General features: G+C 41.5%; 1 protein-coding gene across 2 annotated transcripts in view; it reads left to right on the top strand.

Annotated features, from left to right (window-relative positions):
- KCNJ6 (potassium inwardly rectifying channel subfamily J member 6) overlaps positions 1-5,690 on the top strand; it is a 170,523-nt gene extending 164,833 nt beyond the window's left edge. For both annotated transcript variants that reach the window (XM_054813407.1, XM_054813406.1), the window contains one exon: positions 2,208-5,690. In XM_054813407.1, the coding sequence (XP_054669382.1) occupies positions 2,208-2,533 (326 nt within the window). In that variant the 3' untranslated portion in view covers positions 2,534-5,690. The remainder of the gene's footprint in view (positions 1-2,207) is intronic.
- The last annotated feature ends 10,555 nt before the right edge of the window (positions 5,691-16,245 follow it).

Below are 16,245 nucleotides of genomic sequence, written 5' to 3'. Positions count from 1 at the left end.
ACTTCAAAGTTAAACTTCAGCAGCTCAGAAAGGGATTAGAAACACATGAGTCTTAGGAATGGCACAGTCCTTTGGGGAAACCCATCCAGGGGTCACTGGTCTCGGCGTGCCACCAAGGAGCAGCAAAGGGGCTGGTAGGAGACCAGCCCAGAGGGTGCCTGAGACAGGAGGGAAGACACCACGACAGCGCTAGGTGCTGCCAGCCCCCTCTGCCCCCGGCCCGCTGATGCCTCCCTCCCGGGGCAGGGAGATCCTGTCAAATACTGCACCCACGCTTCTGGGTCTGTCCAGAAGAGCACTGCAAAAAAACCAAATGACCCTTTGGGGAAGCTACAGCACAAGTAGTGCATTTCTCATATGTATAATGCTCTGTGAGCTGCCAAGTTCCTCTCCCTCCGTCATTTTGTGGGAAAGAAGATCTCCTTTAGACTAAAAATCGCACAGGAAATCTCACAAGGGATGATTTTGTGGTATGGTTTTGTGTTCTTCAGCCCTTCCTATCTGTGAAATGAGCAGAAAAAATGGTAAGATCATTATTTCCATTTGTGCATTACTTGCGAATTGAAATGCAAACCTCCCTTGTCCTGCAAAACAAAGAATACCAAAGGCTTCTGTCAGGCAAAAGGAAAGAGAAATTAAATCAGTAAGCACGGTAGAAGTACAGTCCCGCTCCTGCCTGGCTGTAGCAGGTAGGTACAATGCAGCAGTTTTCACGCTAAAGATTTCCCCGACAGTCACCCCTTCGCAAGGTCTGAGGCGCTCCAGTAAGTAGAGGGAAACGACGGAGAAGCACTGAAGTACCACAGTGCGGTAACAGCTGATAAATGTCCTTCTAAACATAATGCTATCAGTACCAAGGAACAGCAATTTTCACCCATTGGAAGAAAATTATCCGAGCTTGGAGAGGAGGCTCGAGAGAATAAGGACTGAATTACCTAGAGCACAGCCCTGAAAAAGATCAGAGACATTAAACTACCGGTGTTTGCTCTTCCTGAGACTTTCCAAGTGTCTTTATATGATGCCAGCAGCGCAGAGAAATGTTATGCATTTCTATAGACTGCCATTTGTGTCCCCCAAATTAAACAATTTTAAATGCTTATGATAACCTTCTAAATAACTGATGTGTGGCAGGTTTGTCCAGGGGTTATGTATCATTATTTGCTAAGCATTTGGCATGTACTGTTTAGCTGACGTTTGCTTAGTAATATGTAGTTAATAAGTTGCAAATGATTAAAGGAAAACCATCACATTCTCTCCATGTACTCCCATTTTGTTGGCAGCATGGTTTTGCCTCTTAAATTCACTTCTCCTAACCCTTTTCCTGATCAGCTGGGTTTCCCTTTCCAGTACCGAGCATTAATATTTCATCGTAGTGTTACCCTGAGTTGTCTGCCTGAGATGGGGCAGGTTCTCCAAGTCACAGGTCTCTGCCATGGCCAGGTTTTTATTCACCCAGAGGACGCTCTGGACTACACCTTGAGCTTGGAACAGCCACTTCTCTCGATGCCTCTTAACAATATAAAGTATCTTACAGATTTTTTTGCCCTATAGCAGCTCCCAGAGTGAGGTTCAGCAGAGCTGTGAAGAGAAGGTAACAAAGAAGCTAGTTCCAGTTATCTGAATTCAACCCCACACGCTCTCACAATGTCCTTCAGACATTTGCTGATGTTTGTGCATTGACCACCAGCCCAAACCTCAAAGCTGCGTAACTAAAAGGCGACTCCAACCTTTAGGGGAACCAAGTCAACCCATGGATCAGAGGCTCAGGGATTAGCTCCAGCAGAGGAAAGGTTTTGCTCAAGTTCCTCAGTTAGCCCGGGCAACTGCCGGACACGGCAGCGTGGGTTCGTTACATGCCAGGGAACCAAAGGATGGCACGGTGCAAGTCACGTACGCTCTCAATAAGCCATCGTCAGCAGGTGAGTTACTTGTTGATGAAATACAGGAGGAAGAACTGCATTTAGTAAAGAAATGTTAATTTTTGTTGACAGACTCGCCACTTGTTACTATATACACGGACCGAAGGAAAGGGCATCAAATAGGTTACACAGTGTAAAATTGCTTTCTAAGCTCAACCTCATACGATGTCAAACCTATTTGTTTTCTGGCACATGCCTTTTTACAAACATTTCTCACGTATATGAATAAATAAGGATTCGGGAAAGCAGTGGTTCCTTATTATAGTACTTCTTCCTTCTCTGTTACAGGAATGACCTGCCAAGCTCGAAGTTCATACATTACAAGTGAGATCCTGTGGGGTTACCGTTTTACCCCTGTCCTCACTCTGGAGGATGGATTTTATGAGGTTGACTACAACAGTTTTCATGAAACGTATGAGACCAACACACCAGTTTACAGTGCCAAAGAGCTGGCAGAGATGGCCAGCCGAGCAGAACTGCCCCTGACGTGGTCTGTTTCCAGCAAGCTGGACCAGCATGCTGAGCTGGAAACTGAAGAGGAAGAAAAGAATCAAGAAGACCAAAATGAAAGAAACGGTGATGTGGCCAACTTGGAGAATGAGTCCAAAGTGTAGAACCACTGGAGGCGTAAGGGCCACACCACCTCCTTTATCTTCTCCCTCTTTGCTCCCCTTTTCTTTCTCTGACACAACTTCTTTTTTTTTTTTTTCTTCCTTGTTATTCTTAATTCTGGGAAAATAAATACTTAAGAAGCGAAATATCTACCTGCCCAATTTAAACTCAAGAGATTCACAGACTGAGCAAAGGCATGGGTTAAAGCTGCAATACCCATTATCAATGGTGGAATCTCAATCCCCACCCCGGTAATGACTGCCGGCTTCCTCGGCACCTCTCTGAGTTCAGACCTCCAGGTTTATTCATATCAACAAAAACAAAACAAAACAAAACAAAAAAAAATTTTTAAAAAAAACCAAACCCAAAAGCAAAAGGAATATATACAAGGGATTTAAAAGGAAAGACTAACCAATGCTCATCGAAGTACTGGGCCTTGGCTCCAGTTTTTACGTATGTCAGAACAGTTTCACACCCTGGGCAGTAAGCCTCTATGAAATGGGCCTTGCAGCTTTAAGATGAAGGTGAGCAGAGGGATCTGCAATCCCACACGATACTGTACATATGCCTTATGTAATTACTTTCTCTTTACATTTAGTAATAAACACCGCATGTACAAAAGTACTGTAGTAAAGAACTTCTAAATAATGTACATAGATGTGTAATTAATGTAGGCTTAGAAACAGAGTTCTAGAAATATTGGGATGCAAAAATTAACTACCCATTGAGTAGGCATTTCTCTTCTAATATTTGGATTTTAATACTGATTTTTTTTCCCCTATATCTATGGCTCTTCTAGTGCATGACATTTTCTTCAGTGTACCAGACTGGCAGCTATTTAGAGTACCTCACTGTTTGCCAAACAGATCGTTTTACTGACTCTAAAAAGCCATAAGTCTGGGAGAGGGCAGGGTAGAGAAATTGTAACATAATTACTGATATACTGTGAAAATGTTTACAAATAATGCAGACCGTTCCTGCTTAATTTTTTTTGGCAGTTCAACCTAAAATTTAGGCTGTGGCAAACTCATGGCAAACCAGAATTTCCTGTAGACTCTTAATATAGCAAGCATGTTTCATACGGCGGCATTATCCTTTACGTGCAATACCTAGGCAAACTTCTTCCCTCTCCCCGCCCAATCCGTGGGATTTCAGCGGAGTAGTTTGCTACTACAGACAGCAGAAGCCATTGAAAACCAAACGTTGCACCTTAGCAAGTAGATTTTAGCTGTTCAGCTGGGAAAGAAACAGCTGAATTTCATCTGAAGCCGTTATCAATGAAATTCATTTGTTGACAGTGCTGGTGCTTGGCCGGTCCTGCGGATTCACGGATGGTGCGACGCCCCTGGGTTAAAGCTTCGACAGGGTTTCTCAGCCAAACGCACGGTTCCTGCCACCCAGGTTCAGGAGAGTGGTTCCCTAACAACTTTCTCCGTCTTAGGTTAGCTCCTTGGCTGTTGTAAATCAGTGTAAATCCTGTACGTTCCGACCTGAAAACGTTAAAATTAACGGGGCAGTGACAATTTGCATAGCTCACACGGCAACGCTCGGGCGAGTGGGGGACCTGATGTGTACGGTCGCAGTTTCACAGACATGCTCCGTAAGGGGCGGCTCAGACGGTGCGGCATTGCCCAGGGCTAAGGACCTCTCAGTCTGGCCCAGCGTGCATAAAATACTACCTGTTGAAAAAAAGATTGCATTGCTTTCGGTGGGCTCTGGCTCAGGCCCATCAAGAACGGCATTTCTGTCAGTGAAGGAGAAGCTGCAGCCTTAATTTTGGTTTTTTTGTACCTGCCTACTCCGGAAAGGAAGAATACACTGAAGAGAATCTGAAGCATTTTTGTACAGAAGCATTTACATTAAAATAGAAGAGAAAAAAAAAAAATAACCTCAGGAGAAACTTAGTGGGCAGGTGGAAATTTTGCACTGTGATATAGCTTTCACATGAATTTCACACCTATTTTCAATTTTTTTTCTGAAACAACTGCCCCTTGCTAGTTTTCACAGTGTGTGGCTAATCAGTGGGGTTTCTGCAGGTCCTCTAGCTGAGCTTCGTGCTGAGGTGGGCAGCGTAGGGTGCGGGGAAAGAGTTGCACGCCAGGGACTGGCGGGTCAGGCTGGATGGAAAGAGGTTTGTGTTTCAGCTCCGAACGTTTTCCCTAGAAGGCTTTCACAAAACAGCATGATGTAAGGAACGGTGCAGAATATGGATTTTTGTTCCCTCCACCCGGGATGGCTGATTCTGCCAACTCGGTAAAGGTTACTTACACTTACCTTTTGTGAAATAACACTCGTTTTGCTACAGACCTTTCAAAACTCGTTCTTCTGCCCCAGCATCGGCAGCTGCCGAGTGCTCCGGTTCATCCATCGCAGCCCACCCGTAAGGATGGGTACCCGTGAGAGGTACTGAGCGTTTTGAAGGAAGGGTGGCTCCACAGCTCCACTGAAAGACAGAAGCCTTGTAGCAGAGGAGCCGGGGGGAGCACGGCGTCGGTAGCGATGAGCCGTCCGTGTGCGTCGGTCCTAGCGAAAGATGCACGAGCTGAAAGCAAACCATTCCTCTGAGGATAAACCTGCTTTTTGCTCTTGTAATTTACTGGGCCACTCTATAATTCATCGCTGCAGTTTAACAAAATTTGCGTTAATTAGAACAGCAGCTCAGGGCCCTAATTTAGCCTTTTTTGTGTCCTTTAGCACAAAAAAATAGACTTTCCGCCACTGGGGCATGCGCATGTGTAAGCTATATTTTTGTGAATAGGGCACTTAAAGCTTAAGGTGTGTGTGTGCGTCTCTTTCTCTCTCTCTCCCCCGTATTCTATCGTCTTTGGTATTAATGTAGTATGGACTGTAAAGTTTATGAAATCTCTTTTTTGTAACATAAGCTTAAAAAAAAAAAAACCAGAAGCCTCCAAAGCTTTCAATGGGGAAGCTTCACGTAAACTTTGTACTAGAATGTCCCTATCAAACACCTCTATTTTTCTACAATGATTGATTAAGCAGTTTAACAATGTATTTTGTGTCAATGATTTCAACTGAACTGGTAAAAAGACAATTAAGAATTGAATGCTGTTAATTAACAATGGATTTTCAAGCCGTATATACTGAGTGGTGTTTTCATTAACAGTAAATAACTTAACCTGGACAGTTCATCTCCTAATCCTAAACAATATACTATGAAGTCTAAGTGCCCTATGGGAATGTTTTTGGCAAATCACATTTAAGGAACCTGAATAATGCAACATTTTAATATAATTGACTAGATAATTAATCAAGACCTATTACATCTCTATATACTTCACTAATACATGTTGATGTCTTTTTCTCAGAATATCTTGTGATTTCCAGGAGCAAAAGGATTTACAGAGATAAATGTGAGCTCTCAGTAATCTACTGCAGCTCTCAATTCCCTCTTGCAATGAACAGAGATGCTGCAGAGGTGCTTTGCACAGACTTCATGCACAGTATTGCACAGTCATCTCTGGCTCCTTCTCACTTTTTGTTTTCTTTTTTTTTTTTTTAATCACACACTAATTGTTTCTCCCATGCCCAAGTTTCCAAACCAGATCTTTCAGGTGTTGATAATAGACACAGACATACTGCTTTTAATGGAGCAACACAAATTTATACTGGGCGAGAATGTGACCTTCAGCAAATACTTGAAGCTCTGGCTTGTTATTTAGCAAGATACACCATCTTACCAGCATTAAAATAAATTTCAGAAATTATTTCAAAATAGTCATCAAAAAAAACCATTCTCTTAGCAATATGTAGCTGTTATGATCTAGATTTTTGCCCTAGAAAACCATAGTCATTGGCATCGATGTGAGCCATCCCAACAAACGTAACTTCTGCGATCAGAGTTTAACGCCTGCTTCTACAAACGGCCTTGCTGCCCGCGTGCCCGTAGAGAGGATTGCACAGCCCCGAGTCAGAGCTCAGCGCATCCCTCGCAAGGTGGAGGAAGGGGGTGGTGTGCCAGAGGAGGGTCCCCAGCTGGCAGCTGCCAAACCAGGTGGGACAAGGTGCTGGCAAATGCAAGAGGAAAACGCTTTGACGGATGGTTTGAAGTAAACTTCAAGACAGGCTTTGGATTTAACTGTGGTGCATGGAGGTGTCCAGGTCTGGGGTTGCCCATGTTCCTCTGCTGGCATTAAAGAGGAAACTCAGGCCTTTCAAAACCAGGGAAGAAATCCCTCTTCTCTTTTCAGCCACACGGCAGAAGTTCCCATTTCACTCAGCTGCACAATATTGGGCTGCTTGAGGGGGGGAACCTAGAGTCAGCTCCCTTCCACCCAGGATGTTCAAAGCTGCTTCTCACTTCTCCCAAGAAATTAACCCTGCCGTAACAGCAACGGCAGAGCCCCAGCCCCCATGCCAAGCGCTGACTGGCTCTTGAATTCTGGGACTCCTGTCTTCTGCAGATCTCAATTTAAACAAGCGGTGAATTTATACCACTTCCTCCAGTTATTTAATGTGGATGTGAATTAGAGGCCTAACACTGAAAATGTGATTTGTCTATATGACAATGGCAGGGTTGGGTACCTTGGGTAGGACATTTCTTAGCAGCTACCACCAGAGCTTCTGACTGTCAAACATAATCTTTTTACTGTTGTGGTACTCTCTGTCCATCAAAATATCTTTCTTTTCAGAATATCAGCCTCCTTAACAGACACATTACCTCGCTCAGACACTTTTTAAACTATAAATCAGACCCAATAAAACAAGAACAAAAGTTGGCTTCTCTTCTACTCTTTCTTCAGCTCGTAAATATGCTGTTTGGAAACAGGCTTGGAAAGCAGGCATAAATTTGGGCTTTGTGCTGTAAATAATTCTTAAATACAAGACCTGAAAGCTGTTACTTATTATTCATATTAAATGATGCTCTTTTATGCTTCCTGAGTGAATTTTAAACTTCTAGGAGTTGGCTTTTTGGAGAGGATGGGTGGTGTTAGACATTCCAGGGCATGCTTCATTTTGTGCATTTAGTTCAAGCTTACTTCTACTGGTTTCCATTTTTTCAGATCCTCTGGATTTCCAGAAATTATAATCTACTGGCAACTTCAGTGTAACGGCGTACTTATTTTACCACTTGCCATTCTTCCATTGATTGTCTGTATACTGATGCTCTAATAGTTTCACACAGATAGCACACAGACATCATATCCAAAGATAGTGTTCTAAAGAGACCGGAATATCTCGCTATTTCATCTCAAGTGTGAAATCTGTTTTCTATTCTAAGCAAATTCACAAGCATAAACCACAGTTCTTCCCTCATCCTCCCTAACTTGTGTGTCATCCATGCAGAATAAAAACTTAAGAGTTTCAAATACCAGCTGCTTTGAGGTTTTTTCTCGGAGGGCAGGACTGGGGAGAGCTCTCCCCACTTTTTTTTTTTTTTTTCTTGTTTTAAATCAAAGATGGCAGCTCCAAACTCACAGCTGCAGCTCATGGGCAGTCCTCCGGAAGCTATGGGCACCATCCTGCTACCAGCTTGCTTTGAAGTCTGTATCAGCCACTCTTCCAAGCCACAGAGCTGTTTCCCCTCAAATGATTACATGCAGTCACTTGCATTAACTTTTCTGGAAGGTTTAAACTGGAAGAACTGGTGGAGAACTGTTGCCCCATCACACTTTCCTCCCCATGCTTTTCACAATCTGTTGGACTGGAGCCCTCTGGACTATTTCCAGCTCAGGAAAGGAGAATGCTTGGCACACAAGCACAAATCCTCACAGCCACCCTCCCTGGCTGCTTCCCCATCATCATGACCAGGAGGACCCAAATTCCTCGCTGAAATATCCATACTAGAGGATGTGTGATGTGGTGCTTGAGATGGCACCGTTCCATTTCAGAAAGGATGGCGATGCAATGTACAGTGTTCGATCCACTTCACGCGCAGAGCACGTCATACTCAGCCTTCTGCTGAGTTGAGGAAATGGAGCTGGAGCATAACAACGCTAAGCAGAGCTCTTTAAACACCTAAGATATCTTCCCAAGACTGTAATTCTAATCAAATTAAACTCAAACTAAAAAGGACCTTTTCTAAAAAAGATTATGATATCTTAATGAGAAATCTCTAATCTGAAAAGATCAGTAAGACTGGGGGTGGGGAAGCCAAACTGTTACACTTTGAAGTCATTATAATGAATCCTGTTCAGACAGCGATAGAAGTTATTTCCTTTTCACAGCAACATTTTCGGTTTAGATGGATGGGATGATAGAGCTAACCTCCTAAATCTCTGCTTGTGATTTTCAGAAATGCTGAATGTTCACCAGCTCTTACCAAGATCCGTAGGAACTAGGAGGCATTTCTGTGAAGAGAGAGACCATCTGTTCAGATGACAATGTAAGAACTTGGTGAGCCTTTTGCTCCTGCTTTTAGGCTCCCTGGGAGATGATGGAGTCAGGAGAGGTCTCCACCTCACTTGAAATGCCATCCGCGTCAAATCCATGCCACAGTCCTAAAGAACCCACACATGTTGCAGTAGGCTTTAGGCACACATTTTTAGGCACCCTAAGGATCACTAACGGCACTGTCAAATGTGCTAAAGACACTACCAAACAAGAGCGAAGAATGACTTGACTCTCTTAAAGGCGTTTTATTGAAATTGTGTTAAGGTATAGCAGTGGGGCAAGAAGAGGAAGCTGCACAGCTTGCACTTGTGCTGTAGCTTCTGAAGGAAAATATGGAAGCCATCACTTGGCAGAGAAATCAGCAATCCTCATTTCAAATAAGCTCAATACTTAAAGCATGGGAAAACAAGATAATGCACTTTCTAATCAACAGGTAAAATGATTCATAGCAAATACAAAAGATCCATGGAAAGGGAAAGGAAGGATTACAAATAACTTTAAAGTCTACAGATGAAGCCCAACAAAAGTCTTGGCCAAAGGGCAGGGCCACTGGACTCAAGAGTTCAAAGCTAAGCCATGCTACTGGCCATTTTTTCACTTTTTATACACAAGTATCTTTTCTTTGACATGCACAACATTACTATTAATAAATGTGGTAAAGCATGACCAAAACTATTGCTTAAAACAGTTGGCTAGCCAAATCATCAAAAAGAAATCTATATAACAAGAAGAGAAGGGAGAGAATTCTTCACTTAAACCCCATTCAGCACTTCACTTAAACCCACATTCACCCGCTGTGAAACGCATTTAAGTAAAACCAACAAGAGATGTCATTGTTTTTTAAACTTACTGAATTCAAATGAAAGAGGAAAAATGTTCAGTGCACAAACCCCCCATCTTTAGGGTCTTTTGCCACCATCTACATGACAAGGAAAAAATTAGCTGTATGCTAGTTAATACCTACAGTACTGACTGTAGAAAATCTTCATCCCTTGAACGGCACAATTTCAAAATGAACTTGAAAAATCACAGCAAGCTCACCTAATATGATAACTAATACTTGCAAAAGGAATTAAACTTCTCTTTAGCCTCATTTCCCAATGAAGAAACAGCAGAACAGAAATGGAAAAAGAAAACTACATAGAAATTTTCCTGAAAAAATGTGGCTTTATTTCATAAATTTAAATAACAATTTTCTTTTTCTATGACAGTGTTTGTTCTCTCTTTGTGTCAACACTCTGATTTATTTGCTAAAATTTCCATGGCCATAAAAATAGGACCTTTGAAAAGTAATTCTAGTTTTGTAAAGAAATAATTTATTTTGTGTCTTTATTATTTATTGAGTAATCTGTGGATTAGTACTGATACTTAGAATAAGATCAATATAGTGAACTTCTTCAGAGAAGACATTCACAAAAATTAAAATACATCACTTTACAAATCAGAAGGCAATATTCCATTCACAGTTTTTTCCCCTCACATTTCCAAAATAAAGTAATGAAATGTTTTGATACTAGAACAAAATGTTTTTGTTCAGCTGGAGACTTTTTGAAGTAGGTTGGAAAATCCATTTTTGCTCATCTTTGCAGAGGAGGAACAAATTCACACCATCAAATTAATGTCAGTTTACCTACTGTAGAAATGAATAGGTATTAATAATTTTTTTTAATAAAATACACTGCTGGAGATATCTAGCAGTGAAAAAATCTGTCACCAAGTTCACCCTTAGAATATGAGTCAGTCATTGCCCTGACTCTGATTACAGCTAAAATTAAACTATTCCTAGTATGACATTCTGTGCATTTTCACAAAAATGGGCTTGTGAAGAGTTTGGGCCAAAATGTCAAGGGCCCACCTGGGATTTGGGAAGTGTGGGCTCAACTTCCTGCTGTAACTGACTCAGACAGAAATTTTTAATCTTAGATTATGTTAAACACAGAGTTGTAGAAGCTCAAGCCAGATCTCCTTCCTCCCCTGGCAGTTTCTACCCATCAGGTTACAAATTATCAGTCAATCTGTTGCAATCTCTGAAGAGCTATCAAGAAAGAAAGAAAGAAAGAAAGAAAGAAAGAAAGAAAGAAAGAAAGAAAGAAAGAAAGAAAGATAGATTTGGACTAAGTTGAAAAATTCTGAGCAGATCTACCATAAAATTCACAAAGGTAGAGAGAGAGACAAAGACTTTCTCTAATCACTGGCTGAAACTGGAGCTCTGGAGCTCTAAAGGCTGAAAGGCAATACTTGATCCTGGTCTACCTGGAACAAGTGGGTAGCCACCTAAGAAATGAATGACTAAAAAATGATCGTAGCTGGCAGCCTGTGAGCAGCAGGAGAAAGAGGGGAGGGTAACACGAGCACAGGGATGGAAATGCCGGCGTGTTCCAGCAATGGCCCCTCCCAGTCACATCTGAAACACCGAGGAAGCACTGACTCCTTTTTTTCTGCGTTGTGGTTGTCCCATGATGGAAAATTTCCATTTTGGGACAAAAAAAGGGAAAGAAAGAGAAAAAAGGAGGAAAAAAAAGGGGGGGGGAAGGGGGTAAAAGGGGGGGAATAAAAAAGGATAAAAGAAACAAAAGGAGAAAAAGGAGGAAAAGGAGGGAAAGGAGGAAAAGGGAAAAAAGGAACAAAAGGGGGGGGAGCAAAAAAGAGGGGAAATGGGGAAAAGGAAAAAAGTTTAAAAAGAAGAAGGGGCAAAAGGAAAAAGGGGGGAAAGAAAAAAGGAAAAAGGGGAAAAAGAAAAAGGGGGGAAAAAAAAAAGGAAAAAGGGGGGAAAAGGAAAAAAAGGGGCAAACGGGAAAAAAAGGGGGAAAAAAGGCTTGGTCCCACTTCTTCAAATGAGAATCTCACCAACTTGTACGTTTTGGATTTTATTTGTTGTGGGGTTTTTTTGGTTGGGTGGGTGGGGTTTTTTTACCACCTCAGCCTGATAGCAGTGTACTTGTTGCTCTCGATAAACGCAGCGAGAAGAGAGGCTCGCTTTTCCTAAGGATCAAGCACCTGTCCGACGGTGAACGTTGTGACCTTCGAGTACCTTCAGCAATAATCAGTAAAAACGTGTTATCAAGGTTTTTTCTTGATGATTCAACTAAGTAGTAGCAAATAATTGGTGCTTTTCCTGGAAGCCCTGGGTAGAGCCCTCATAACGGGGAACATTTTCCTCTCGGCTTGCTGGCCCTTCGGTAACCTGTGCCGCAGGCAGCCAGCCGGTAACAAGCCCTCGATGTTGCCTTCCTCTCAACATTTTCTGCGTGGCACAGACTGAACCTCACGTGGGTACAGGAAGGATAAAGGCAAACATCTTCAAAATGATGTGCCCAAAAATCTTCATGGTATGGATCAACAACCTCCACTTGACACACAAAAACCACCTAAAATCATTTTCTGTTGTTTAGTATGGTCATTTCACAAAAATTAACTATGAAAGTTAATTTTGAATATCCAAATGGTAACTTAACTGCTGATCAAACCACCAAATCACAGTATTTTACAAGTCTGCGACAGTATTTTAAAGTTTCCTGTAAGTAATGTTGCATTTTAGTATCACCAAAGGCTAGAGTCAGAGCCTGAAAGGCAATTACTGCCATCTTTTCTTCCATTTAATCCAGCAAATGGACAAACAGAAATTAAAGTGACTACTTTAGATAAACATGATTGCAGATTTCTATTTAGTTTAGAAACTACTTAATCGATAGTCACAAATTCAAAATTTTTCAAAGCCCAAAGTCTGCTATATCATTCCCAGTAGAGTAAGAAATACTAATCTAATCAGAACTTCAGTTTTATGGTGTTGGTGGAAACTTTATTCAGTCAAAAGTGAAACCTTTCCCACACCTCTTCATTCTGAGACATGTTTGTAACCTTCAGAAGCTTTTCACTGATAAGCAAAACACGCAGGCAAAGACCTTTTTTCTAAACCACTTCAAGGTACAGTCCCTTCTCTTTTTATTCATATATCAAATACATTTTGCCTTCGTTTCTGCATAAATCTCAGAAGTTGAACGTTAACACAACTGGTTAGGAAATTAGGAAATTGTATCTACCCTAAAATACTTACACAGAAGTTTATGAATAAATTAGTAAAACTGCACATGCATATGCACACATCATCTTAGTCAGTAAGTAAGGAGGAATCAGAAAAAAAACCTTCTGTGGAAGGTGCAGTTACCTCCTTGCTGTCTTAGCAGTGTCTGTATCATTGTTCTATCAGCTAAGAGAAGATATGAGATAGGTATGCAAAAGTAATAGTTTGGCTATTAACCTGCCTTTGCATGCTTTTGTCTTTCCCTAGAAACAACTCCGATACACCTGTGAATGGGTAATGATGAAAGCATATTTATTAAGAAAGCACAAGAAAATAATGTATTTAGACAACTAATTAATTTTTTTAATAAAACATATAAGAAACTGCTGTTCTAGGAAAATTGTTTACCCATTTTAAAAAAAGGGATAGTAATAAATAAATAAGTTAATAAATTCTTTCCTCTGGAACAATAAACAGCTTCGGACACTGTCTTGATTTAATTTGCTTGCATGCAATTCACTGAAATACCAGTGTGCTGTTAACAGAAGGGACAGCTATCGGCAAGAGCTGAGAGTGAAGATCTGTTTCGTGGCTTACCAGTACCTGAAGGGGCCTACAGGAAAGCTGGGGAGGGACTGTTTGTCAGGGAGTGTAGTGACAGGATGAGGGGTAATGGGTTTAAGCTGAAGGAGGGTCAATTTAGATTAGATGTTAGAAAGAAATTCTTTACTGTGAGGGTGGTGAGGCGCTGGAACAGGTTGCCCAGAGAGGTTGTGGAGGCCCCATCCCTGGAAGTGTTCAAGGCCAGGTTGGATGGGGCTTTGGGCAACGTGGTCTAGTGGAGGGTGTCCCTGCCCGCAGCAGGGGGGTTGGAACTAGACAATCTTTAAGGTCCCTTCCAACCCAAACCATTCTATGATTCTATGATTCTATTCTATGATTTGCTTTGCTTAGTCCATAGCCTCGAGTTCAGGCTCCTTTTTTGCATCTTCGGTTCACCTGCATATGGTGTACCTACAAGGCTCCACATCTTGAGAAAACATGGACGTCGCTGCAGGTGTGGGTAAACAAAGACCTCGTTGTGGCTTCAGGTCTGGAGGTGAACCACGTCCGGATGCTTTCATTGACTCACGTTCCACCCACCTCAGCCAAAGGCAAGCTACGTTCCTTGTCAGTACATTGCGTTTCGCTCTTGGTTGATTTGGCAACCATTTCATCGGAAGATTAGCAAAATGCTATCTGAGTAAATGCGTCCGGTTTGCCTGCAAACTTACTGTCATTTGGCCCACAAATGCTAGCAGTGCACATGGCTTAAACGCAGGCTGCACGGCTCCGGAGGTCTCCGAGGGTCTGTTCTGGTGGGGGGACTTGAACTAGAGCGTTCAAAGCTGGTGCAACACACGGAGGCTTACATCAGTCACTGCTTTTGTGCCACTACAGGAGCAGGTACCAACATTAGCCTGGAAATGGAGGATACTCAGTCACAGAAATTATCTGTCAGGAATCTACGTGTGGTCAAAACTGATAAGGTTTGTGTGTTGTGGTTCCAGATCACATCTCTTCTATAAATGCACTTCTTCATTGTTAGCCATTGGGGGGTCATATCGTTTCACATAAACATTGATAATTTGTTGAAAGAAAAGAAGCAAGGGAGAAAGAAAGGGAGAAAAAAACCCCCACCACTCTCCCTCTAACACTTAAGTAACCTTCTAGTAGATGAAATACAACCTCTAAAATGTACTTTTTCAATTATCCAGCATTACAAACTCCAGTGTTTAAAAAGGTAAAAAGTTATTACTGCTACTAGGATATTTGAAATTTAACAATGTTTCATTGGGTTATAGGACAATAAAATGAAGATACTTTCTACAGCCCATACCTTTGCAGAGTTCTGCTTTGATTTATGTGGGGAAAACAGCTAATACACTGCAAATATAGAATTTTAAATTAAGGGGTTTGTGGGTAATGGTCTGGGTCTCCGAGATATTTTGAAACTGCTTTTCTACACAGTTTTCAACAGTTTCAGTTTCATGTGGCACTTTCTCACATTCTAGCAAAGTATTTTTTCCTTTATACTTTCTATAAATATTACAACACTAGATTATCACATAACATAGTATAATTGGATTTCAAATCAACAGATATTTCTTTAAATGTGCTTTATAGTTAAGCAAATTTTAATTCACCAGAATTCAGTTTTCTCAGTGACAACTGAGCTTTCTATTCCCTACCCTGTCCCTTGCCTCATCAATCAATTTTGCTATACCAAATTCTGGCCTCCCATTGCATCACATTCCAAGGTAAATCTCTGCTTCTCGTTGCTCAAGTTCTTTATTATTTGCTTTTTCTGAAGAGCCGATAAGAAGTAACTCTTACTCAACTTTATTTGATCATTATTTGGAGAGTGGAATAAACTGAATTAAATTAAAGCCATTTAAATTTTGAGTAAGTGCCATAAACTGATTCAGTGCAATCAAACTAATCCACTTCGAATTATACCATTAACTAATTTAGATTAACTTCCTGGGCATACAAGTCTCAGTTATAAAACTAGAGATGACAGATAAATACGAAGAGAAAAGGAAGTGATGCAGCATCATTGTTAAGTTGGGTAAGACTTCAGTATCAGCGAACATGTGGACTACCCAGTATTAAGGTTTTTTGTAACTGTCACAAAAAAATAGAAGCTACAAGGAGGAGAATTAAAGGTATACATAAAACTATTGTGTTACTATTTATGGACACCTATTCTCAAATGCAAAAGAGAAGCACAAGGAAGATGACAAGACTCTTGATAATTTACCCTTACATTTATAACATGGAAATTTGCATTTAAATATAAGTTTAAATTGTTGGGCAATAAATCTGAGTTTTAGTGAAGTCAACCCTAAGGACAGTCAAGGCAGGACTGGAACAGAGAGGTAGATTACAGAGTTTTCCATGCAGATGGCTGCTGATTTTTTTGTCAAAGGATGGGATGGGACAGACATGGGGACAGACAGGGAGAAGAGAAGAGGTCCAAGGACTGAGACCCACTAAACTCCCACAGCAAGTTCTGGAGGAATTGAGGTACACCTCTGTAGAAATGCTGATGAAGCAACTCTAGAGAGCTGATCTCTAGGAGACCGCACAGAAGAAAGTTAACAGAAGGAAGAATTCAAGGCGATGGTGGTTTGGGGTTTCAAAGGCCACAACGTGCCTCCGATGCGAAGGCTGGAGGCAGATGGAGCACCCTTCTGAGATTTGCTTGCAGAGCAACCTCCCCACGTCCCTGTGAGGGTGCTTCTACACAAGGGCAAGAGTGGGACGAGGGACAGCATGGAAAGAAAAGACACCAGTGAC

The sequence above is a fragment of the Grus americana genome, chromosome 1 (genome assembly GCF_028858705.1).
Source record: "Grus americana isolate bGruAme1 chromosome 1, bGruAme1.mat, whole genome shotgun sequence".
Classification (NCBI taxonomy): domain Eukaryota; kingdom Metazoa; phylum Chordata; class Aves; order Gruiformes; family Gruidae; genus Grus; species Grus americana.
Note: the sequence above shows the minus strand (reverse complement) of the source record. Positions and strands in the feature narration are given on the sequence as shown.